Source organism: Tenrec ecaudatus, chromosome 7, assembly GCF_050624435.1.
Source record: "Tenrec ecaudatus isolate mTenEca1 chromosome 7, mTenEca1.hap1, whole genome shotgun sequence".
Lineage (NCBI taxonomy): Eukaryota > Metazoa > Chordata > Mammalia > Afrosoricida > Tenrecidae > Tenrec > Tenrec ecaudatus.
The window spans coordinates 124,005,698-124,031,014 of NC_134536.1; the positions used below are offsets into that span (position 1 = coordinate 124,005,698).

At 42.5% G+C, this 25,317-nt stretch overlaps 1 protein-coding gene across 1 annotated transcript; it reads right to left on the bottom strand.

Annotated features, from left to right (window-relative positions):
• Positions 1–1,956: 1,956 nt before the first annotated feature.
• LOC142452493 (putative adhesion G protein-coupled receptor F2P) lies at positions 1,957–24,176 on the bottom strand. The gene is made up of 7 exons (XM_075553781.1): positions 24,165–24,176; positions 17,990–18,032; positions 15,416–15,570; positions 12,845–13,078; positions 10,599–11,963; positions 4,988–5,029; positions 1,957–2,028 (listed from the first exon to the last, which is right to left on the bottom strand). Exons 1-7 carry the CDS (start codon positions 24,174–24,176, stop codon positions 1,957–1,959), a joined length of 1,923 nt encoding a protein of 640 aa, XP_075409896.1.
• Positions 24,177–25,317: the final 1,141 nt, after the last annotated feature.

The window sequence follows — 25,317 nt, forward strand, 5'->3', positions numbered from 1 at the left end:
ACAACAGTCAGATCTACCTAAGGATGGCACAATAGCATCAAACACCAACTTCACGGCAGCTAACAACTACAACCGTGGAAGATTTCTACCTGGGATTAGAGACCCACCAAGCAAGGAAGAGTGAAGGCAGGTGAGATGCCTACTTACACTCTTGGACTTGAGCTGAAGAAAATAATGACATGCAGTGGTTTAAAGATGATGGGAAGAAGAAGGGAGGGATCGCAGGAAGTTAGGATACACCGACCTAGCACCTTACAGCTCATTAGAATTGCCGGGGAACTTTACCAAAATTCCAAAGTACCATAACCAGTAGTTTGTTATTTAATTTTTTCTTGGGTGGGGCTTGGACAGTGGTAATTTTATGAACCACCCCCCCTAGGTGATTCAAATGTGCAGCCAGTGTTAGAAACCACTGACTCCAGGAGTGAACCACTGACAATAACATGCTGGGCATAATTCTAGCTTGTGTTTGGGGCACATAAAAAAAGAGAGATGTGGAGAGAAATATTTTGCCCATAGTATTGAGGAGCAGAATTTCCTTCTGGTGGCCTGAATGCTCAACTGGAAGAGGCTTAAGTGGTCCACCATGGGAAGACCAGAGTGAGGCAGTAGGGGGTGGTCGCATTAGGTGGGAGGCAAACCTCACCACTGCTATGGTCGTTAGGGCTTTTTTGCTAGGGTTTCTTATCCTGTGCTGTACAGTGGAGTCACTGGGGACTTTTTCCAAACTCCCAAGACCCAGGCCACCATTCCATTTCAGCTAGCATCTCTAGGGGTGAGAGAGTACAAGCATGCGTATTTTTAAGCTGATTACAATATGCAGTCATGGAAAAGAACCATATATTTATGTAATTACTGAGATTTTTTTTTCTGTGAAAATTGGCCCTTTTATCCAGTGGAAGGAAAACAGAGAGGTCAGTAACCTTCCAGATATGGAGACCCAAGGACCAGGGTGAGAAAGATGAAAGTTTAGGGGAGGTGAAGGTAAGGGGGGGGGGTAGGAATAAAAGAGAGAGAAGAGAAAAAGAGGGGTAACGAAGGCAAAAGGACGAGAATGAAATGGTAAGAAAAATGGAAGAAGGCACTTCAGGAGCTTAGGCCACAGTAGAGCATCCAGCCCCAGGGAGAATGGGGACCCACATACAAAAGAAGGGAAATCAGCTTAAATACATTTAGTGGAGAGAAACTAGAGTGGCAAGTGAGGGGGAGGCGCCGGGCTTGAATGGTCCATCATGGCTTCTCCCCCCAGATGGACCACATCAGCTCATGCGGAGCCAAGGTAGGCCCTATCAGATGCTGCCAGGGCAAACTAGGCTATCTCATCTCTTGTCGCTGTGTGTGTTTTCTGTGCCACCTTTGTCCCAGTCTCAAAATCCTTGATAGGTCTCACTATCTGCATGTGAGCAAATGACTTCTGAAACATAGGAATTACAAGTGGGACACTTAATGGCCCAGTCTCTAGCCTTGGCATTCTCTCAAACGTTGAGAGCTACCTCCACAGGTCCCTGCACTACTTACACCACTCCCATGATCATGGCCATCATCTCCTCTTGAAAATCAAATGATGAGAACTTTGTGGTGTCCCACTACACATAAATGGCTCCCCAGGAATTTTCTCCCCTAGATGATGGTTCAATCCATTATAATCTCAAAGAATAATGGAGCCATTGTGGGATCCTGAGACTTCCCACCTTCTCCCATGTTTCTCCTTCATTATTCCTTGCTTCTCCTATGATGTCATTTCATATCTGCTACCCTCCCCACGACCTTGTCACCCTAGTTACTCGCCTCTAAATTTATTTTGAATGTCACTCCTCTCCCTTTGAATGTGTCCCCACATTTTCCAGAAACAATATGAGGACCCTGCAGTTTTAGCAACATTCCATATGCCGAATCCTCCAGCGTGGTTTTGACTTTATCAAACATTTAAATATCAAATTAAAAAACAAAACAAAATCAAAGTGTTACCTCTGACAATCTGGAGATCCATTTTGCAGAGGTCACTCGACACTTTAGGGCTTCTCTTATCTGGTTATAAAACAAAAGGAGTTCAGAATTCTAGAGGTGTTACCTAGGTGCTTAGGCCTGAAACATACGGTCATATTTCTGCCGGTTCACTCCTGTTGTCAGGCTATGGAAGGGCTATACTACGGTGGCATGGTCTGGAGAACAGTGGGAAACAAGAGAGAAATGAGAGGGGTGGAACAGGCTTCTCCATAAAACTACACCCAGAGACGTGATGTCGAGTCCCACAGCGACCCTGGAGAACAGAGCAGAATGCTCCAAGAGGCTTCCCAAGACTGCAGTCTGGACAGACACAGACTGCCGCCTCTTTCTCCTGCCGAGCAGGTGGTGGCATCCAACCCTTCACCTTTGGGTCAGTGGTTGAGCACTTGAACCACTGCCCCCTCGGGTCTCGTGTAGAACTGATAAAAACAGACCCATTTTCAAGGGTCTAAAACATGGACCTAATGACTAAGAAATAAAATTTTGCCACAAGCCTGGAGATTCCTTGATAGAGCTATGAGATCATTTTTCTCCAGCACTAGAATAATTAAACAATTCCCCTGGTTTTTCCATTATCCAAACCTCCTCTTCTAGAGAATTTTAAAGACTTTTAGAAAGAAACAGGTAGACTGAGAATGGGTGTCCTCGGGCTGCAGAATCGAGGAAATAAGAAAGAATAGAATAGTTGCACTCTGTATTATCATTTTTTGCAAGGGTTTTTCACACCTGCTGTCCTCTCATTTTACCCTGCACATAACTCTGTAAAGCAGACATTATAGTCCTCATTTTACAGCTGAGGAAACCAAGTCTCTGAGATTAAAGGTCAGACAAACCAGTCAGCTACAAAGGGCAAAAAGCAGGTGGGCTCATGCAGTCTGAAGCAGAGTGGAACCTGTTCTCATCCTGACGCTGGATTTCTCCTCCTGCTTCCTTTCTGCCCCCCTTCCAAGAGGCTAGTCACCCTTCCAAGACCTGGGAGAAGTTTTGTCTTCACAATGAACGCAGACCAATGTGCTCCAGCTCACAGTGACTACCTCTCCCTTGAAGAGACCATAGGCATTGGGATGTGGCAGCCTCCAAAGAGGGAGGAGCGCCCCCTGGAGTTGGCAGTGGGTGGTTTGCTGAGACGTTGGCTACACTTGAGCCCCAAACAAACACATTGCCATGGGGTCCATTCTGAATCATGCTAGTGTGGCATTTAGAATGATAATTAATAATAATATAAGACTGAGCCTAGCCACCTCTGTAGGTGTCTGAGACTGTAAACCTTTACAGGAATAGAAAACCCCACTTTCTCTCGAGGATCAACAATGCTTTCAAGTTGGTGACTTTGCGAATAGCAGGTCTATCCGGTAACCCAGGACATCACCCGGGCTCCTACTCATGTCATGTATACTTTAAATAGCTGTTGTGAACCTTCTCTGACAAAATGTCATTTGCTTTTATCATTTCCTAGTGAATGAGTCGGGTAGGCAGGGAACCCATATTTGTCTCCGCACCCCATTTGAGGAATCTGGGATTCACATGGATTAAGGAATATTCCAGGACCATGCATCTCACTCCCTGCCTGTGGAGTGACTCTAACTCACAGTAATTCTAACTCACTGGTGCTCTAACCCACAGAGTGCAGTACAGCTGCCCTCTGCTCTCTGAAGCTGCAACTTTTACTGGAGAAGAAAGTCTCATCTTTGTCTTTCAGAGTGGCTGGTGGTTTCAAACTGTGGACTTTGTAGTAAGTCCACTATTACACTGCTACACTGCTACCCTACTACACATACTACTACACCACTACACACCCCACTGTACCACTGCACCGCTATACCGCTACAATATACACATACCACTACACTGCTACACCAGTATGCACACCACTACACCATACACAGACCACGGTACCACCTACTACACCACTACGTACACCACTGCACCATATGTACACCACTGCACAACTATACCACTATACACTCCACTATACCACTGCACCGCTGCACTGTTACACCACTACACCACCACTAACACACTGCTACACCACTATACACACCACTACACTGCGACACCACTACACCACTGCACACACCATGGCACTATTGCACACACCACTGCACACACCACTACACCTGTACACCACCAAGGCACATAGCTTCAAAGGAGACGTAGAAGGCCTAAGATTCTGGCACACTCTTCTGAATGATTTTCCAGGATTTCTTGGATAGCTTCATGATCCGAAGGGAAAGAAGAGAATGAGAGGGACATTGCAGAATTCCCGTCACCATACAACTCAATATTGAAATAACGCTGATGGTAAAGCACACACAATCTGTCTGAAGCAGAGCTGTTTGCACTCACTCCTGAGAAGGGCTTTTGCGTGGTTCATTCCAAGAGCCAGCATGATACAAGGCTACTTGTTCATTCATTTACTCTGTTGTTGTTGTTTGGGGAATTCCCTACCTTGAGTCAGTTGATCTTCCAGATGAAAACCAGCCACTGATTCTCTCAGCCTCCCACTCCCCCCTGCAGACTATGCTACGGAGTTTCAGCTTCTGGAGTAGGGGGGCTATCTGTTAAGGTCTGTAGTAAGCTACTTATCTTGCTCAGTTTCCTCCATCGTAAAACCGAAACTAGTAATACCCAAGATATTTTCAAGGATTAACGTTAATATATACAAAATGAGTAGACCTGTAAGAGCTGAAAAGATGGTAGCTATGACTTATAATTTGAAGAACAGGAGTGCTCTGATCAAATGCCTCAACAATGATTGAAGACTTTAAAACACAGCGAAAGACTGGAAAAATAAAAAGAGAGCATCAAGCTGTAATGTGAGGCCCCTATTAATTATTACCCTTGTTCCCCGTAGTTTCCAAATGTTGATTGGAACATGGTATTATGTATAATTAAATCTTAAAGAATTGAAATTCTTCACAAGTGGACATTTCAGGGTCAAACACAGCAATGCAAAGAAAATAAGAAGGATTCACAGTACCCTCGGATCCAGGATGGTTCCAAACACCAAGATGAAGAAGCCCTGGGACACACGGAAGAGAAGGGAAGCAAGAGCATTAATAATAATAATATTAACAGCCAGCATCAATGACCAGTTTCTATTTTGGTAATAAGAAAATCATCTCATTCAATCTTTTTAAAACCCCTCCTTTAAAGTCACCACACATAGATCTATTCACTCAACAAATATTGATTGGCCATTTCCATGATTACAATGCCTGTTCTGTACTCTAAACGGTCCTCTGTTGGATAGAGGAATACTTGAGGAATTTATTTTTAAGTTGGACAATATGAAAGCATTTGCATTTAGCATGAGCTGTGCATCTTATGTGACCATAAGGACCAGAGAAAAGCACCAGAGATGTTCAGTAATGGGTGGCAGCCCCTGGATGAGTGAACAATCAAATAAAGCAGACTTCTGAAGCAAGGAACTTAAGTAACTAGGCTCATCTTCCCTTAAGACTCCTAACTAACCTCCTTCCCTCATCCACCGCCAAAGGATACATTGAGGCTGTGAAAGAAGAATTAAGTACATGCGTACCCTGAAAAATTAATGCAACATGCGAGTTTGTGTTTCTAAGCCAAAGCGGGGTTCAGAAAACAAAGCTTTCTGTGATGCTATGCATGGAGTTGATCAATTCGCTTTTTTTCCTTTTTTAAAAAAAATCATTTTATTAGGGCTCATACAACTCTTATCACAATCCATACATACATCAATTGTGTAAAGCACATTTGTACATTCATTGCCCTCATCATTCTCAAAACATTTGCTCTCCACTTAAGCCCCTGGCATCAGCTCCTCATTTTCCCCTCTCTCCCCCTCCCCCTTCCTCAGGAACCCTTGATAATTTATAAATTATTATTTTTCATATCTTGTACTGTCCGACATCTCCCTTCACCCGCTCTTCTGTTGTCCATCCCCCAGGAAGGAGGTTATACGTAGATCCTTATAATCGGTTCCCCCTTTCCACCCCTCCCTCCCTCTACCCTCCTGTATGGCCACTCTCACCACTGGTCCTGAAGGGATCATCTGCCCTGGATTCCCTGTGTTTCTGGTTCCTATCAGTACCAGTGTACATATTCTGGTCTAGCCAGATTTGTAAGGTAGAATTGGGATCATGATAGGGGGTAGGAAGGAAGCATTTAGGAACTAGAGGAAAGTTGTAAGTTTCATCATTGGTATACTGCACCCTGATGATTCGCTTTTATATCCCTTATTGGTCAGGCAAAAGAGGACTCACATAAAATAAAAAACAGATTGTCCCTCCGTTGTTTTGTTTTGTTTTGGTTTTCAAAGTTTGTTTTTCACTTATTGACACAAACCTCCCCTGGAAGAAGGCAAGACGAGTATGAACCCCATTTTGTAGAGAGAAAAAAGCAGCTCAGAAATTCAATTTTCAGAATGGTATAGGCTATGGTTCAGAGTTTCTGTTAAGGGTGCAGTTACTCAGGCCTGGGGAGTGACTGCCATTTCATAAGTGGAAGTGAGTCCCTCACCTCCCAGAGACACACACTCGCATGTAAATGAGCCCATATCTTGACAGCCCAGAGAACTCTGTGGGGCAGTTCTAGACTAAGCACGGAGCGTGGTCACGAGTCAGAATCCACTGACCCACCTTGGCTACCAACCCACCCAGCGGTGCTGCAGAATAAAAATGTTTCGATCTTTTCCCTAAAGACGATAGCCAAAAAAAACCCCTATGAAACTCAGTTTTAGTCTGTATACATGGAATCCTCATGTCAGAATCAACTTCATAGCAACTAACAACAGTCACATATAAATGCAAAAATAAACAGAGCGAGTTAAGATATATGGGAGGCCACCCTATTATTTTTAACATTGGTCTCCACGGCATTGAAATGTTTACTGTAAGATGATATTCTATAAAATTAAAATCTGAAAGGAGAAAGAACTGAAATCCTTGGATTCAAATCTCTTCTATAGTCATACTGGCTAGTTTCACATTCAGAATCAAATCATATTTCAGAGGTCTTTAGAAAAAGGAAAGCTTTCTTCCCAATTAGATATTATTTACAAATTTATATTCAATATAATACACTTCAGCTCGTTGGTATACACTGTAGCAGAAAAAAAAGGAAAAAATTCAATCAAGAAGAGAATTATTGAATGCAAAATGTTATGCAGCACTGAAATAAGGGAATATTCATGTCTGGTGACCAAGTTATATTTATCCCTAAATGAAAAACAGTGAATTAATTACACACGCACAAATATACACAGCTTAAAAATGTTTATAGCCCATGGGAGCCCAGAGCCCATCTGCAGAGTATCTAGTCAGTCTGAGCCCCTGGAAGATCCGCTCTAACCACAGGCAAGAATCAGAGCTCATTGTAATATTGATTATGCTGATCGAACTCAATACTTGGGCAGCGCGCGCACACACACACACACACACACACACACACACACACACACACACACACACACCCTACAGACTGACCTGAATTGGTACTAGGGGCAAGTATCTCTTACTGGTTCCATGACAGAATGTCCTCCCTGACTTTTTGAATGTTGGTGGGGGTATTTTCCTTTGTATGGATTATTTGTATTTTTGTCTTTATACCATTATGATTTTTATCCTTACCACCTTGGTGCGATTTAGTTTTTTATTGTTTCCTGTTGGGTGCCTAGCTGTGAAGCACAGAAGCAGTGGATACATAATGAGAATAATGGATACAAGGGGTTCTACTGAATGCAGGGCTGGGTGGTGGGCGATAGGGAGGGTAGGGAATTTCAGGAGCAAATAATGAAGGTGATAAAGGAGAAATGTCACTAGAATGGATTTTGACTGCACAACACACTTTAAAAGCCATTTACACATGGGGTGCCAAATACTTTGAGATTGATGTGGTGATGGCTGTAAATGCCCTTTGATATGATTGCATCATTGAACTATTGAATTATATGATATGTTAATTATGTGCCAATAAAACTGTTGGGAAAAATTTTAACGGTCATAGAAAAATATTATTATCTTTTGATTCCATAGTCCATGAACTTTTTGAAGCCCACTTGTGTGTACATGTATGTGTGTGTGTGTGTACTATACATATATACTATACATATGTACATATATGAGGGGGTATCCCCCTAAAATTGGACAAAAAGCTCTGCTGGGAAAAGCTTTCATAGTATGCATTTTTCCTGCTAAGGGAGCATCAAGCAACTCGCTCTGAAGTTAGTGCACCCAGTGGCCTAGCCTGGAAAGATTCTCTCTGGTCACAGTGAATATTTTTATAAAAGCAGTTTTGCTCAAACCTCGTTTTTTTGTGATGGCTGATTTAAGAGAACAGCGTGCGGCTGTGGAATTTTGTTTCCTCCTCAGGAAAAATGCCGCAGGCACTGTTGTGATGTTGAACACAGCTTCTAAGGACAGCGCTATGGGAAAAGCTCAAATGTATGAGTGGTTTTCTTGTTTCAGAAAAGGTGAAATGTCAATTGATGACAAACTTCATTCGGGACATCTGTCAACTCCCCGAACAGATGAAAGTGTGGACCAAATCCATGCACTTGTGCTCACAGCCCAATGACGGACCATTGAAGAGATGGGGATGCTATCTGGACTCTCTTGGAGCTCAGTTCAGTACATTTTAATGGAAGATTTGGGAATGAGAAGGGCCATTGTGGAATTTTTACCTCGGGCTCTGACTGACCAGCAAAAAGAACATCGAGTGGAAACATGCCATGCTTTGAAAGAACAGCTCCGAAGTGACCCAGACTTTTTCCCCAAGGTCATTACTGGTGATGAGACATGGTGTTATTCATATTCTCACAACCTTGAAAGCAAACATCGATCAAGTGAGTGGAAAATGCCACTGTCACCTCGCCCCCAAAAAGTTCATTAACGGAAATCAAAGATCAAGAAGATGGTCCTTTGTTTTTTTTATGTGAGAAGGATAGTGCCTTGGGAGTTCATTCAGGCTTTCTATGTCGAGGTTCTGAAAAGAGAGCCTAACAGTGGCCTGATTTGTGGCAGCAGCAGGGGGCTGGTTTTGCCGCCATGACAATGAACCTGCTCACGCAACCATCTTGGTGCACCAACTTGGGGCAGAAAACAGCACGCCTCTCTTGGCCCACACACTTACTGACCTGACCTTGTGGAGTGCGACTTCTTTCTGTTTCCACAAATGAAGAGGCACATGGAAGGGCAGTGATTTGATGCCACAGAAGAGGTGAAGAAAGAAATGAGGGGAGGTGCCATCATCCATCCATATAGATGGGCTTGAAAAATATTTCCAAGAATTGAATCGCAGATTTGACCAATGTATTAAGTGTAATGGAGAGTACTTTGAAAATGATAAAGTTGTTTCATTAAAAAAATTAGATACATAGCTTTGGAAAAAATTTCAGTTTGGAGGGTGTCCCCCCTCATATACTACACACATATGTACATAGTACATATATAATGTATGCACATATTATATATACACGCATATATTTATTTTACATACATGTACCTTTTAGATCCCTTATACATATCCATACATATTTAAACCCAATATTAGGTGTGGATATATATATGATATATGCATAGAATATTATATAATGTTACACATGAAACTGTGGAGATTGCTTACTTCACAGAAGAGGGGAAGAGAGACTTAATTTTTAATATGACTGTTTATCTCATAGCAAGGCATAGCCACCCAAAAGACAGCAGAACTATCCTACAGAGTTTCCTGGTGATCACCCTTCCATGAGCAGGTCTCCAAGGCTTTCCCTTGCAGAGCCACTAGAAGAGTACAACTCCCTCAGCCGAGTCAGAATCAATTCAGTAGCACACAATGACAACATGAGTGAGGATGGTTTGCCTTGTTGAAATAGGTGTTCTCCAATGGTAGCCACAATATCTAAATGGAGGTCAAAATAATAAGCTCAAACATTTTTAATAACTCCAGATAGATCCCAAAATTGTTTTTCGGGAGGATGCTATTATTTATTTCTATTTATTACCACCCCATCCACTGTTAGGCTGCTGTCTAGTATTTGGTCCATTTTAGTAATTGATGCTTCTCTTTCCACCATTTTATTTCATTTTCCAAACACTCCTCTAAAATGAGCAGTCTCATACCCACTTTAAAGAGAGCAAAATATAACTTAGAAGGCTTGAGCAAATAACCCAAGATCTTGGGGGCTTAAAAAGAACAATGATCATGGAGTCAGTTCCAGGCCCTGACAACTCCCTGGGTGCAGAATACAACTGTGATTCACGCCGTTTTTAAGACTATGACCTTCTTGAATTAGATCTCCGGGACTTCCCTTTAAAGCACTTTTGTCCGGGGGTGGGTGGTGGGGTGGGTGGTATTAAACTGCCAACCTCTCACTTCATAGATATGGGTTTAACCATTTGTACCACACAGGGGCTCCAAAGAGAATGGTATACATTCATAAGCAAGGGAGTCAGGACTTGAATCTAGGCCTTTCTGCATCTATAGCTCATTTCCAAATACTCACTAGCATATTCCAAATACATTGTCTGTTACATCGAAATCTAACGTCACATGCCTCTTATCATAATAACTCTTCAAGAGTCCTCATTTTGTACCAGTTCCGGAGCACATGGACTTACCTGGAAGGCGTTGAGTAAGGAGAAGATAATGTGGAAGACCAGGGAGCTATCCTGGATGACCAGGGCAATGCCGAATCCCCAGGTCAGGCCCAGCAGTGGTGTCAGGATGGCAATGTTCTTACAGGTCCTCAAAATGGCTCTCACTTCGTGGAACATGGAGCTGCCAGCGGAGGCTCGCTGGGTCTTCACAATCACCAGGGCGACTGTGATCAAGTTCACGGCCACGATGGTCAGGGCTGGGACCACAAAGGCCAGGAGAGCCTTGGTTTTGTCCCAGTTAAGCCAGCACACCTGTGGACGCAAATAACCTTGGCCAGGCTCAGTGACAGCAACTGTGATACCAGCAATGACCAAAGGGCCCCCGTAGCCCAAGAGAAAGAGAGACGCTACCAGGGCGGACTTGGGTAAGGTGTGGAACACAATCAAGATTCCGTACAGGATAAGGAGTGCCTTGGCGAGCATCCAGAAAAACACAGCGAGGTAAAAGAAATGAACGAAAAAGGTTGCTGCCACGCATGCATTATGTCGTGCCATCGGGCCACCAAGAAAGGAGCCCACGATGAACCACACATCAGCCAGCAGCAGGGTGACCGCGACATTTACAATGCACAGATGGCGCAAATACGAGACCTCTGTCTTTGTCACTTGGCTCCACACCAAGGCCTCGATGCTTAAGCAAAGGATCAAGCTGCAGATTGAAATGCCCAGGCCTACGTACGTGATGTAAGTCAGGACCAGGCTCTTCATGGCGTGGGGTGACAGAAGTATTGAGAAAGAGGTAAAGAACCTGTTTGGCTCACATTTGCAAACCACTTGTTCAGAGTCTTCTCGAATCATTTGACAGACCTTCTGATCCCATCTGCTCTCTGAGGAATGCCATCCTACACAACGTGCCCCCTTCTCCTCGGACTGGCGGATCTTTTCAAAAGTCAGAGAGATGTGCGAACGAGTCTGCGGGAGGATGACGGACAGGACAAGACCGTTCACAGTAGTGGTTTCAAACAGGCTGGCTTCCAAGATGGCCCCCACGGTGGGGAAGGCGATGCTGACAAGCGAGGAAGAGGATGGCGCGTTCCGAAGTTCAGCTCTGGCCGGGAGGAGCACCTTCCCGCTGACGTCCCGGCCGATGTCATTCACTCTCATGGAAAACGTCAAATTCCTTTCGGCGTTGTCTCTGGCAACGGTGGTGCCCTTGATGTGGATGAAAGCATTTGGGATGTCAATGGGGTGTTTGTTGATCGATAGCTTTCTGGCAAAGGAATTGACGGAGTGGAGCAGGACACCGCAGCTGTTTTTCTCAGGGATGAAAGTCCAGTTTGAGATGCTTTTGCTGTCCAGAATGTGGTTGGCAATGGTGCTGTAACCCTGCCAATGGAAACCAAGCATTAGGGCGGAGCCACTTTCGGAACCTCCCAGCTCATTAACAATTCACTTCTACAGCGTGGACCCCGCCCCCACCCCACCCCAGCTGTAGGTATACTCTGGGAACTTCTAGCAGGTGCTGTAGCTCAGGGGCCACCCTAGACTGAAGGAATCAGAATCCGTAGTTTATTCAGATCCCCCAGTTCAAACTTAAGGATACACTCACACGGCAGTTCCCTCCCCTGGCCTCCTCCCATTTATGCAATCGCTTCCTGTTAGACAGGCAAGTGGGCAACTGCCACTGTGCTCATTTGCATCATCAGCTCCACTTCACACCTGGGAAAGACTCACAATTCGCTTACGACAGCCAGAGTACCCATCATGTAGCTCACAGCTACCAGATCCCGCGGGTGTGCTGGGTACTGTACTGGAGCACATATCAGCCCTAGAAGTTGAGTCTCATTATTGTCCTCTATCTTCGAGAGTCAAAAACAAACAAAACGGGTCCAATTCCATCTCATATTTCTGCAGCAGACATGCATAGCTGCTTTCTTGGTGTGCACTTCATTTCCCTGTTAGCAACTTCACAAATAAAATGAAGACAAGTCTTTCCTTCTGCAGGACCTCGGATGGTCCTTAGGGATTTTAAGTAGTCACATTGGCATTACAAAAATATACTCCGATGTCTACCAGGACACAACAAATACACTCTGTACATGAATATGGGTGCTTGCCCATTCCATGCACTAATTTCTTCAATCAAGACCTATTGAACGTACAATATGGTAAGCATCGAAAGTAGCGAAGTGAAAGACACAGATCTTCCAACTGTCCTACCTCCCTTCCCCAATGAAATGTTCTATGAAGTACTCAAAGCCACTCACCTTCATCTTTGCCTCATCAACGTCTGCCTTAACCTCTGTCGATATGTTGTGTAAGAGTTGCACAAGTATTGCAATGTTCCCCGGTAACTGAGGAGACTCTTTAATGGGTTTAATTACACAAGCCAAATTCTGCGGACATGTTTTCAGTAATGTCTCTGTAATGGTCATGGGCTTTTTATTAGAGTGGGTAATTTTCACACTATCTTTAATGAATTGAGTTGAAAATAAGTTAACCTAAGGGAAAGCAAAAAGAAATGTCTATTAGGTTACTTTTGTTTTAAATGTAAAAGTATCTTTATTAAAACTTACTCAACTAACTCATTGCCATCAAATCAGGACACCACATAGAGATCTGACAGGATGGGATAGAACTGGCCCTGTGGATTCCCAAGACTGTAACTCTTTGGGGGGAGCAGAAAGTCTCATCTTTCTCCCACATAGTGGCTAGTCATTTCAAACTGTCAACTTTCCCGTTAGCAATCCCATACATAAGCCACTAGGCCACCAGGACTCTGCATTAAAACTTAAGGCCACCTCCCCGATATGATCGCTGAAGACAAATGGGTGCATAAGCAAATGTGATGAAGAAAGCTGATGGTGCCCGGCTATCAAAAGATGTAGTGTCTGGGGTTTTTAAAGGCCTAAAAGTAAACAAGTGGCCATCTAGCTGAGAAGCGACAAAGACCACATGGAAGAAGCACACCAGCCTGTGTGATCATGAGTTGTTGAAGGGATGAGGTATCAGGCATCATCAGAACAAAAAATCGTATCATTGTGAATGAGGGGGAGTGTGGAGTGGGAACCTAAAAGACATTCCCTTACAGAAGGGTTGCGGGATGAGATGAGCCAGTCAGGGTGCAGTGTAGCAATGATAAAATATACAACTTTCCTCAAGTTCCTAAATGTTTCCTCTTCACCCCCTATCATGATCCCAATTCTACCTTACAAATCTGGCTAGACCAGAAGATGTACACCGGTACAGATAGGAACTGGAAACACAGGGAATCCAGGATGGACGATCCCTACAGGACCAGTGGTAAGAATGACGATAAAGGAAGGGTAGAGTAAGGGTAGGGTAAGAGGGGGAACCAATTACAAGGATCTACATATAACCTCCTCCCTAGGGGATGGACAACAGAAAAGTGGGTGAAGGGAGACGTTAGCGAGTGTAAGACATGACAAAATAACAATTTATAAATTATCAAGCGTTCATGAGGGAAGTTGGAACAGGGAGGGAGGGGGGAAAATGAGGAGCTGATACCAGGGGCTTACATGGAGAGCAAATGTTTTGAGAATGATGAGGGCAATGAATGTACAAATGTGCTCTGTACAATTGATATATGTATGAATGATGATAAGCATTGTACTAGCCCCCCAGTAAAATGATTTTTAAAAAACTTAAGGCAACCTTATCACACAATTGTGCCTTACGTAATGTTTTCCTATTTTATTTTTCTCAAATCACATCTCCTGTGGAATGATTTGATCAACACTTGACCAAAGGGTATAACCCCCACCCTCCCAGATGCAAGCCCTATATCCTCCTGGGGCTGCTCCTTAATCCAAGTTCCCTGAATGTCACAAATCTGGTCTCTATCAAACCTCCTCCATCCCTTCTTGTGTATCTCTGTTGTCCTTGTCAACTTTTGTTGAATCCATGCCAACTCATGAAGCTGCCTGTGTTCTCAAGTAGGATGTTCTTAGTTGTAAAGCTAACAGCAACGGATCACAACACCTAGCTGTTGTGTATCGCTGATGGACTGAGTACAGTCTAAGCCATCTGTGTGACAAATGATCTTCCCCTGTGTGTATACAGATATAAAGTATTGGCGCCATTTAAGCTTGTGTTTACTCTTACTCCCAAAGTGTAAGGCATGAGACATGATCATATTTTTAAATGAAATTCCAAACTAGGTTTGGATGAATCTGCTAGAAAGAAAAAGAGAGAGACATGACTGAAAATAAAAATCTTTCTCTTGTAGATCTGGGTATCACACACTGAATCAGGTCTTACACATCAAACAAGGGTGGCTGGTCAGCTCTTCTTTGTAAACAAAGTTTCATGGGAACACAGCAACTTCTTTACTTATTATTTAGAACTGTTTCCATATACAAAGGCAGAGCTAAGCCAAATGGCCACAAAATCCTAAATCATTTACTTCTTTCCGAACTCAAAAGGGCGTGAGCAATGGAAAGTCAGAATTTAGATACCCATGGTTAGGAATGTGACCCTTGTGTAGAAAGAGAGACTCAGTAAAGCCCCTGCCATCAAAACAATGCCAACTCATAGTAACCCTGTGGGACAGAATAGAACTGCCCCTGGAAGTTCCCAAAACTATAACTCTTTAAGGATATAGAAAGCCCCATCCTTTTCCCACAGAGTAGCTGGTGATTTTTGAACGGCTGACCTGGCAGCAGGTGTGATAGATTTACATAAAACACAGGTGCGTGCTCCTCTGCCTTTGTGTTCTCCCTCTGTCTTAGTGAGGGCATCATTCGCTGATAACTTGAGGCTCCCTCTTGTTCCTCGTGCCCACCCTAGAGACCATTCTGTGAGAGAAACACTATTACCTCAAAAATGTTAGAGATGTCAAGGGTCCGGCAGGTATCCGTGACTTTGTGCCATTTGTTTCTTCTGCACACAAAGCCCATATTGCCCTGGATGTTCGGAGGGCAGGGTTCGCTGCAATGGGAATTGTGCTTACTGCAGGCACCATCACATCTATCTGGGGAAAGAAAAGGCATTGGCATCAGATGAAGAGGTCAATCACCCAGGTGTCCCCGTGCTGATGGCCAATCAGTCCTACGGACATTGGGAGTGGGGTGATCTTGGTGAAATGGAGGGAATTTAAGTAGACAGATGATTGTCACACCTTGAGGGCAACAAATCCTGCTCTTTCCAACAAAGTCTTACCCTGAATGCCAACATACAGAATAAAAGAGAAGGAAAAAGCCCCTAATCAAATGAGAGATCCTACAAATGAGTCCATCCACTAAGTCCTCCTTACGCCCGATCGCTGCTCCAAGGCCTACTCAGATAGATCCCTGTGGCCCCTGGAACACAATTTGGAAGTACCTGATGTTCTCTAGGAAACCTCCCAGTGCTAGAATTTTATAATGAAGTACATGAGCAAAAGCTTCTTAGAGTCCTACTGCACCCACTGCCTCAGGATAAGCTGATTCAGTCCAAATACGCTATAGGCTCCAACTCAGAACTGTTGAGCAAAGTTAGAGCAGAGAATACCAGGAGAACAGGGAAGTAGGATGGGGCCAAAGGTCCAATTGAATAAAACATAAATTAAAAAAAAAACAAACCTCATTGCCATTGAGACAGTTCCCACGCGTAGTGATCCTAAAGGACAGGGTGAAACTGCCCCTGTGGGTTTCTGAGACTCTCAACTCTTCACAGGAATAGAGAGCCTCATCTTTCTCCTGGAGAGCCTAGCAGTTTAGAACTGGCTTTATGGTTAGAAGGCCACCGCATAGAGCAAGGGTAATGGAACCAAGAGAAATTACTGAAACCCAAATGAGGGTTGAAAATGATAGTGGGACAAGAGGAAAGTAAAATGAAATAGAAAAAAGAAACTAGGAGCCAAAGTACATTTATAGAGGTCTAAATACAGGCATGTACATATGTAAATATATTTATATATAACAATAGGGGAATAGATCTATGTACATATATTTACAGGTTTAGTATTAAGGTAGCAGACAGACATTGGGCCTCTACTCAAGTCATCTCTCAATGCAGGAACCATTTGTTCTAATAACCTGGCATTCTGTGATGCTCACCTTCCCAACACAATTGCTGAAGACAAATTGGGTGTATAAGCAACTGTGGTGATGAAAGCTGATGGTGCCCAACTATCAAAAGATATAGTGTCTGGGGTCTTAAAGGATTGAAGACATAAACAAGCGGCTATCTAGCTAAGAAGCAACAAAGCCCACATGGAAGAAGCACACCAGTCTGTGTGATCATGAGGTGGCAATGGGATTAGGTACCAGACATCAAAGACCCAGAACAAAGAATCATGTCAACGTGAATGAGGTGGAGTGCAGAGTGGAAACCCAAAGCCCATCTGTAGACAATTGGACATCCCTTTACAGAAGAATCACAAGGAAGAGATGAGCCAGTCAGGGTGCAGTATAGCACCGATGAAACATACAATTTTCCTCTAGTTCTTTAATGCTTCCTCACCCACCCACCCCACACACACACACCATCATGATCCCAATTCTATCTTACAAATCCGGCTAGACCAGAGCATGTACACTGGTGCAGATAAGAGCTGGAAACACAGGGAATCCAACACAGATAAATCCCTCAGGCCCAATAATGAGAGTAGCCATACCAGGAGGGGAAGACAAAGGTGGAGGGAGAAAGGGGGGACTGATCACAATGATCTACATATAACGCCCTCCCAGACGGATGGACAACAGAAAAGTGGGTGAAGGGAGACAATGGTCACTGTAAGACATGAAAAAATAATAATCATTGATAAATTATGAAGGGTTCATGAGGAAGGGAGGGTGGGGAGAGAGGGGAAAATGAGTTGCTGATACTAAGGGCTCAAGTAGAAAGAAAATATTTTGAAAATGATAATGGCAACAAATGTGCAAATGTGCTTCACACATTTGTATGTATGGATATATGTATGGATTGTGATAAGAGTTGCATGAGCCCCCAATAAAATGATTTTTTAAAGAACTAATTGTTCTTAGATTGGGGCTAGAATTAAGTGAAGACCAAAAGTCCATGCACATATCAATGCTGTATACATCTTTGGTTCACTTTAGAAACATCATTATAAAGATAGAACATCTCTTAACAACCATGAACACCATCTTACTATTAGTATGCTTAAGATCACTAAAAAATAGGACTGCCTCTTAAGAGTTTGTGTCTCTGTGGGAAGCATTTTTCACATCAATTATGCCTATATGCTTTTAATTGGGTGGTTTAATATGAGGGAGGCTTCAAATAGTTCATGAAAAAACATTAAATGATAATAAAAACAATCATAGTCTAAATGTGATACATCAAGGAGTTTTCTTAAGCTTGCCATAAGACTGAGGGCTGTAGATGATTCAACTCATTAAATGCATAGCAAAATCCCTTTTCATTAGAAACCCCTGCCAACATACCTTGCGGCCTCCCAGACACATTCTTCTTGTTGTTTTCAGAAGCCTAGAGAGAGAAAATTCCAGTCAAAATCATTGTTGATTTGCTAGCTCAATGATTGACTTTAGTCAGAGACTACACCCATGTTTGAGTAGGTTTCTAATGTCACTTTAGTCACCCAAAGATGAGACCATGAAGGCATGAGGGATGCCACCAGACCTCACTTCTCCTTCAGCTTTCTGTTCAGCTATTCCAACTGCTATTCAGTAGGAACCCTCCTCCCACTCCAATAAGAATGATCTACATTCTGTCCTAGATGTCCATAAGAAGCAGAGGATTTACCCCGAAGTTAAAGACGCTTGAGTTTCTCACCCCCATGCTCGGGAAGATGGCAGCCCAAGGTGCTCACACAATCAGACACCTGATCAAACTTCCTAATGCTTTAGCCATGATTGATAAAGATCATTGTATTCTGCCACTCCAACTGTCTCTCCTTTACACTGTGTTTCCTTTGGGGTAACACTAGAAAGTTAGGCTGCACACTGAGACACACTTAGTTCCATATAAAGGAATAGATTTACATCACTTGCAGTCAAGTCATTAATGTAGTGAGGATTTCCATTTCGTTCCAGCACAAGGAAGTTCTAAATGTCCTGGTACCTTGAAGCCCCCAAATGAAAGAAACTTGCTAGAAGTTTTCCCAAAGTTGACATATTTACACAGTATTAGTTAGTTACATGTTGGGCTGCTTATTACAAGGTGAGCAGTTCAAAACCACTAGCAGTTCCATAGGAGAAAAATGAGGCTTTCTACTCCTGTAAAGATGAACATTCTCTGAAATCCACAGGGACAGCTCTGTCCCATGGGGTTGCTCTGAGTTTGAATCAAATTCAATGGCAGTGAATTCGACTAACAATGAATTGCAAAGCTGAAAATCATTTTTCTAAACTAGCAATAATAAAAACCAAACTTGATCAACAATGATAGAAGGGAAAGTGGACAATCTTTCAATTCTATCTATAAGCAACTATGACAGAGCCGTGGTCATGTAAGTAGGCAGGTAAAATTGAATGGGGAAAGTGCTACAGAGATATCTCAAAAAGTTCACCAATACAATATTTTGCAGTTTTTCTGAATTTGTAATACTCTTTGGTTTTTCCAAATGTCAAATCTACTGTGATTTCTTTTTTTCACTCTAAGTAAATAGTCACCTTCGCATTTGCAATTTTGTATTATTTTAAAGAAGATTCCTTCAAAATCGAACTCACCTGTATCTTAAGCCTTCCTACCTCTTCCTTTTAAAGCTTTCCGTCAATCAACAGAAACTCTTGTGATACAATTGCTAAAGTGCTCTGCTTCTGACCAAAAGTTGGCAGTTCAAATTTACCAGCAGCCGCCTGCTTCCGCAAAGATCTTTGGAAACTTTATGGGGGCAGTTCTACTAGGTCCTTTAAGGTCACTAACAAGAACAAAAACCAAACTCACTGCTATCAAGTTGATTTCAACTCACAGCAACCCTATAGGACAAAGTAGACTGGGTTTCTGAGACTGTAAATCTTTACAGGAATAATAAGCCTCATTTTTTCCCCTAGGAGTAGCTGGTGGCTTCAAACTGCCGACCTTGCAGCTAGAAGTCCAAGTTGTAATCCCACTCTACCAGTAGGTCTCCCCTACAGTCACTATGAGTTAAAATTGACTTGATAGAAATGAGGGGTGTGTGTGTGTGTGTGTTGCTTGTTTTGTTTTGTTTGGTCTATTTCACTGTTCATATAATACCTGATCTCTCACTGAGAAGCAATGTCACACATGGCTAAGAACATGTATCATGTGGACACACTACTGATTTCAAGTCCCTTTACCATCATATAGGATCTTAGAAGAGTTTACCTCTCTGAGCCTCAGTTTCTCCATTCATAAAATAGGGTAGGAACCACATTACTATAATTTGATATTTATTTAATAAAAAATTTTTAAACGTTTTATTAGGGGCTCATACAACTCTTATCACAGTCCATACATATACATACATCAATTGTATAAAGCACATCCATACATTCCCCGCCCCAATCATTCTCAAAGCATTTGCTCTCCACTTAAGCCCTTTGCATCAGGTCCTCTTTTTTTTTTTCCCTCCCTCCCCGCTACTCCCTCCCTCATGTGCCCTTTGTAATTTATACAGTTATTTTGTCATATCTTGCTCTATCCGGAGTCTCCCTTTCCCCCTTCTCTGCTGTCCCTCTCCCAGGGAGGAGGTCACATGTGGATCCCTGTAATCAGTTCCCCCTTTCCAACCCACTCACCCTACACTCTCCCTGCATCGTCCCTCACACCCCTGGTCCTGAAGGTATCGTCCACCCTGGATTCCCTGTGCCTCCAGCCCTCATATGTACCAGTGTACAACCTCTGCCCTATCCAGCCCTGCAAGGTAGAATTTGGATCATGGTAGTTGGGGGGAGGAAGCATCCAGGATCTGGGGGAAAGCTGTGTTCTTCATCGATACTACCTTGCACCCTGACTGACCCATCTCCTCTCCTAAACCCCTCTATGAGGGGATCTCCATTGGCCGACACTTGGGCCTTGGGTCTCCACTCTGCACTTCCCCCTTCATTCAATGTGGTATATATATATATATATATATATATATATATATATATATATATATATTCTTTTTTTTTTTTTTGCATGATGCCTTATACCTGGTCCCTTTGGCACCTCATGATCGCACTGGCTGGTGTGTTTCTTCCATGTGGGCTTTTTTGCTTCTAAGCTAGATGGCCGCTTGTTTATCTTCAAGCCTTTAAGACCCCAGACACTATCTCTTTTGATAGCCGGGCACCATCAGCTTTCTTCGTCACATTTGCTTTTGCACCCATTTGTCTTCAGCGATGCTATCATGGAGATGTGCAGCCAATGATATGATGATTTTTTGTTCTTTGATGCCTGATAACTGATCCCTTTGGGATCACTCGCTCACTCAGGCTGGTGTGTTCTTCCATGTGGGCTTTGTTGCTTCTGAGCTAGATGGCCGCTTGTTTATCTTCAAGCCTTTAAGACCCCAGTCACTATCTCTTTTGATAGCCGGGCACCATCAGCTTTCTTCACCACATTTACTTGTTCACCCACTTTGGCTTCAGCAGTTGTGTCGGGAGACTGAGTATTTAGTAAAATTTTATGAGGTGATTGGATCTTGGAAAAGTTTACTTCTCTTAGCCTCAGTTTCTCCATTCATACAATAAGATAGGAATCACATTACTATCATTTGATATTTATTTCATAAAGTTTTATGAGGAATAAATAAGATAATCTATGAAAAATATTTAGAACAGGTCCTACAATGAACGGTAAATTCGATGCCTAACTATCTATATCTCAGAATATGGACTCCCTGAATATCCATTACATGCAAAGCTCAAGTTTGCCTGTGCCAAAAGCATTCCCAGAGCCAGTTTGTGTGGCACATCCTTTCCTCTCTGGCTCTTGTAGAATTTATTGTCTGTACAGCAAAGCACTCATTCATTACTTGGCATACCCCTCTGACTTACTATCTTGCTATATCATCTTTTTATATATGCATAAGATCGTTGCAATTGAATAAGAAGTTCCTTGAGAACAAGAATTTTGCGTTATGCTTCTTTGTGTCCAATAAAATATCTAGCTCAGTATCTTGAAAATACATGTAACTGTATATATGAATGTGTTTATAATGACATGTAGGCATATGTGGAAAAAAGTTTTCATCAAGTCAACTTCAATTCTTGGCAATGCCACGTGTATCAGAGTAGAGCTGTGCTCCACGGGGTTTCCAGGGGCTGCTTTTTGAGAAGTAGATCTCTAGGTTATGCCTCCAAGGAGTGTCTGTGATTACCGGAACCCTCGATTGTTTGGTTCTCAGCTGAGTGCATTAACCCTTTGTACCACTCAAGGGGTCTTATGTATTTGGAGTGGGGTCTGTCTCTCCCTTGGTGTAAACCAAAAGAAAGTCCTCTTGTGTCTGGGAAGAGCTTTGGTGTGGTAGTCACCTAATCTGGTGTCAATTTAAGGATTAAGATTGTAGGGGTGGAGTCTAGGTTGTCAATCTGGAGCTAGCCAATGAGACCTCTATGTGAGCATGGCCTTCCCCTGAAAACTCTGGGAAATCTGGTAGTGCCTCCTTGGGGCCAGAAGACACCTCTCTCTGTCTGCTACTCCCTGGGAAACATTGCAGAATACAAGCCACATGGACGCAACCAGACCTCGGAAACTGGAGACGCCACAGAGAGAACTCTGCCAGCACTGAGATGCTTACAACGCCACTGGACCCAAAGACTTTCTACCCACAGGCTTGTGATCATCCTGCATTTGGCTTCATTGCATGTATTTCATGAGTCTGAAGAGGACTTTATAGATTGGTACCAGGCATATGGGATAATATCAGACTTATGCCCTTGGACTGGACATGTTTTCTCTTTTTTTTCCGTAGGACATGTTTTCTCAATGTTCAATTCCTCTTGTATATAAACCTCTTCTGTATGCACATATGTGTGTCTATGAATTTGTTTCTCCAGTACTCCCGGACTAACACATTTGGTTTTGTATTTTAAAATCTGGATCATTTACCAAGAAACTGACACTTCGGCATCCTGCTCTCCTCTCTTTTACAAGGTTGTGTCTCCCAGCGTTATCAGGAACCAAGGCTGAATCTTCCCTACTTTCTCTACTGCATGAGAACTAGCTGAAAAAAGAGGCCAAAAAGTAAAACTGAGACGGACTTGCAGTCCTTTGTGACAAACAAGTTCATGTCAAACAAACAAACAAAAAAGAACTAACAGAGAATCTATCTTTATTTTAGTATGTGGCATCTGTCCATGGTCAAGAATGTACTAGCAGTGACACGAGAAAGCTTCACATCTTACATTAAAGAGAAGCAAGCATTATTATGTAAGTAGAAGAGTGAAAGCTTTCCCACTCAGCAAGAATGCTAGCATAATATTTTAAGAGTTTGGGAAGAGCTTGTAGATCACTCAGTCCAATCTATTTTTGTCAGATGATAAAATGGTCTTTGATAGATGAAGTGACTCGCTCAAAGTAATGCAGGGAGTTCCCTCAGAGCTGGAACTAAAACACAGCTCTTTGATCACCTAGAATAGTACTCTTTCCCTCAAGCCAGCTGTGTCCAAGTACAGGAGGAAGAAAAAAGAGGATATGTGGAAGTACAGGCATCACAGGATTCCAAAAACATGTCTCAATGGTGTCCAGCTACCAGAAAGAATAGCATCTGGGGTCTTAAAGTCTTCTATTAAAATAAACAGCCACCTAAGGGAGGTGCCAGCTCAGTCCACATGGAAGGACCAACCCATATGATACAAAGAATTTAAAAATTAAAATCCAATATCAGAAGAGAGAATTGTTCTAGGCCTTAACATCTGAGCACTTGGTTTTCAGAAGACTATGAATAACAGTGAAAGCCCAAATTCACTGGCAGAGTTCCTATGTGGATTAAGACTCTATTGAATTCCTTCAGACCATTGATGAAGGATGTGAATATAGCCTTGAAGACAGATAAAAATAGAAACGGGATTACTGCAGGTACAGATAGGCTAAATTTTAACATCTGTCATCTTTTTCCCCTTTATATCCATTTTTTATTTGTTCTACTCTCTATTACTGTCTGCTTCCTTTTAGATTTCAATGCTTTATTTCATAGCTGTTGTCAAGTTGTTGTTTTTGTTTTGTTTGTATGATTTTATTTATAGAAGATCCAAGATAGGTAAATTTATAGAGACAGTAACTAGATTAATTTATCAGGCTCATGGCAGGGGAGGTTGGTAGGAAAAGGGGAACTAATAATAATAGGTACAAGAATGGAGAAAATGTTCTAAAAATGAGGGTGGTGGTGATTGCACAACCCTTTTTAATATGTTTAAGCCATGGAATTGTATGGTATGTGAATTATATGCCAATAAAACTATTTTAAGGCTTAGCTCAATAGGTATATGGTATCTAATATCCTATGATAAATTCACTTAGAAATCAGCAACTATAGTTCAGTGAATTGCTTAACATGATCCCATCTATCCCTTACCAAAAGACCAGATTGTTATTGTCATTATTAGGTGCCATCGAGGTAATTCCAACTCATAATGACCCTATGTACAAAAAAAACCAAAATACTGCTCGGTCTTGCCCCATCCTTACAACTGTTGTTATTTTTGAACTCACTGTTGCAGACATGTTGTCGCTTCATCTCATCAAGGATCTTTCTCTTTCTCACTGCCTTCCTTCTTTGTCAAGTATGATGTCCCTTTCCAGGAACTGGTCCCTCCTAATAACACGTCCAAAGTGCATGAGACAAAGTCTCAACATCCTCACTTTTAAGGAGCATTCTGACCATCCTTCTTCCAATACAGATTTGTTTGATCTGGCACTCTGTGGTACTTTCAGTATTCTAAACCAGCACCAAAATTCAAATTCTTTTATTCTCTTTCAGTCTTGCTTATTTGGTGCCCTTATTTAATTCCTTATTCAATTGAATTTTCACATGCATATGAGGTGATTAAAAATACCATGGCTTGGGTCAGTTGTACTTTATTCATCAAAGTAACATCCTTGTTTTTCAACACTTTAGAGAGGTCTTATGCTGCAATGCTTATGGCTGACCAAGGAGATGGGATGGGTTGTATATGGTACCTCAGTGCAACTCACTGCTGTGAGAGAGTTGTGAGACACCAGCAGTCCTTCAAGACTTGAGACCACAAAGTAGTCCTCTGTAGAGAAATGGAGGCTATCCTGGCATAGGCAGCAAACAGCAAGGCAGGTCAACAGTCAGCCAGGTCACCAATAGTCAGGTGACCAACAGTCAGTCCCCAGCTCAAGAGATGTAAATTCCAATTGTGTGGCGAAGCAGGTCTTGAAGAAACCTCAAATTTACAGGGACACAGTCCACAGGTTAGGTGTCCCACAAGTAGTGTAGCTTGCAAGTTGAGGCACAGAACAAGCAAGGCAGCCGCACACTGGTCCGATGATCAAAGAGCAAGAGAAAAGAAAGGCAAGGCTCGCTGAGCCATTTATCTCTCCACCCTTCAATGAATCCCACATGTGTTTTTTGGCCAGGCTGGCACAATAAACTAACTACCTCAGGCAACAAATGTACAAATGTGCTTGACACAATGGATGGATATATGGATTGTGATAAGAGTTGTAGGAGCCCCCAATAAAATGATTTAAAAATAAAATGAATGAAAGCAGGAAACAAAACAAAACTCCAAAAAAAAAAAAAAATCTTTCAAACTCGTCTTTGCTAAGGAGTGTTTTATTATTATTATTTGATTGGTTTATTTTAACAATTTCACAAACAAATGACATGCCATACATT

Excerpts from the sequence above, each read along its gene's own strand:
- LOC142452493 (XM_075553781.1), bottom strand. Across the intron at positions 15,571-17,989 it reads TGTGTCTGGGAGGCCGCAAG|ATAGATGTGATGGTGCCTGC; the intron begins GTATGTTGGCAG and ends TTCTTTCCCCAG. Across the intron at positions 11,964-12,844 it reads TTGATGAGGCAAAGATGAAG|GGTTACAGCACCATTGCCAA; the intron begins GTGAGTGGCTTT and ends TTCCATTGGCAG.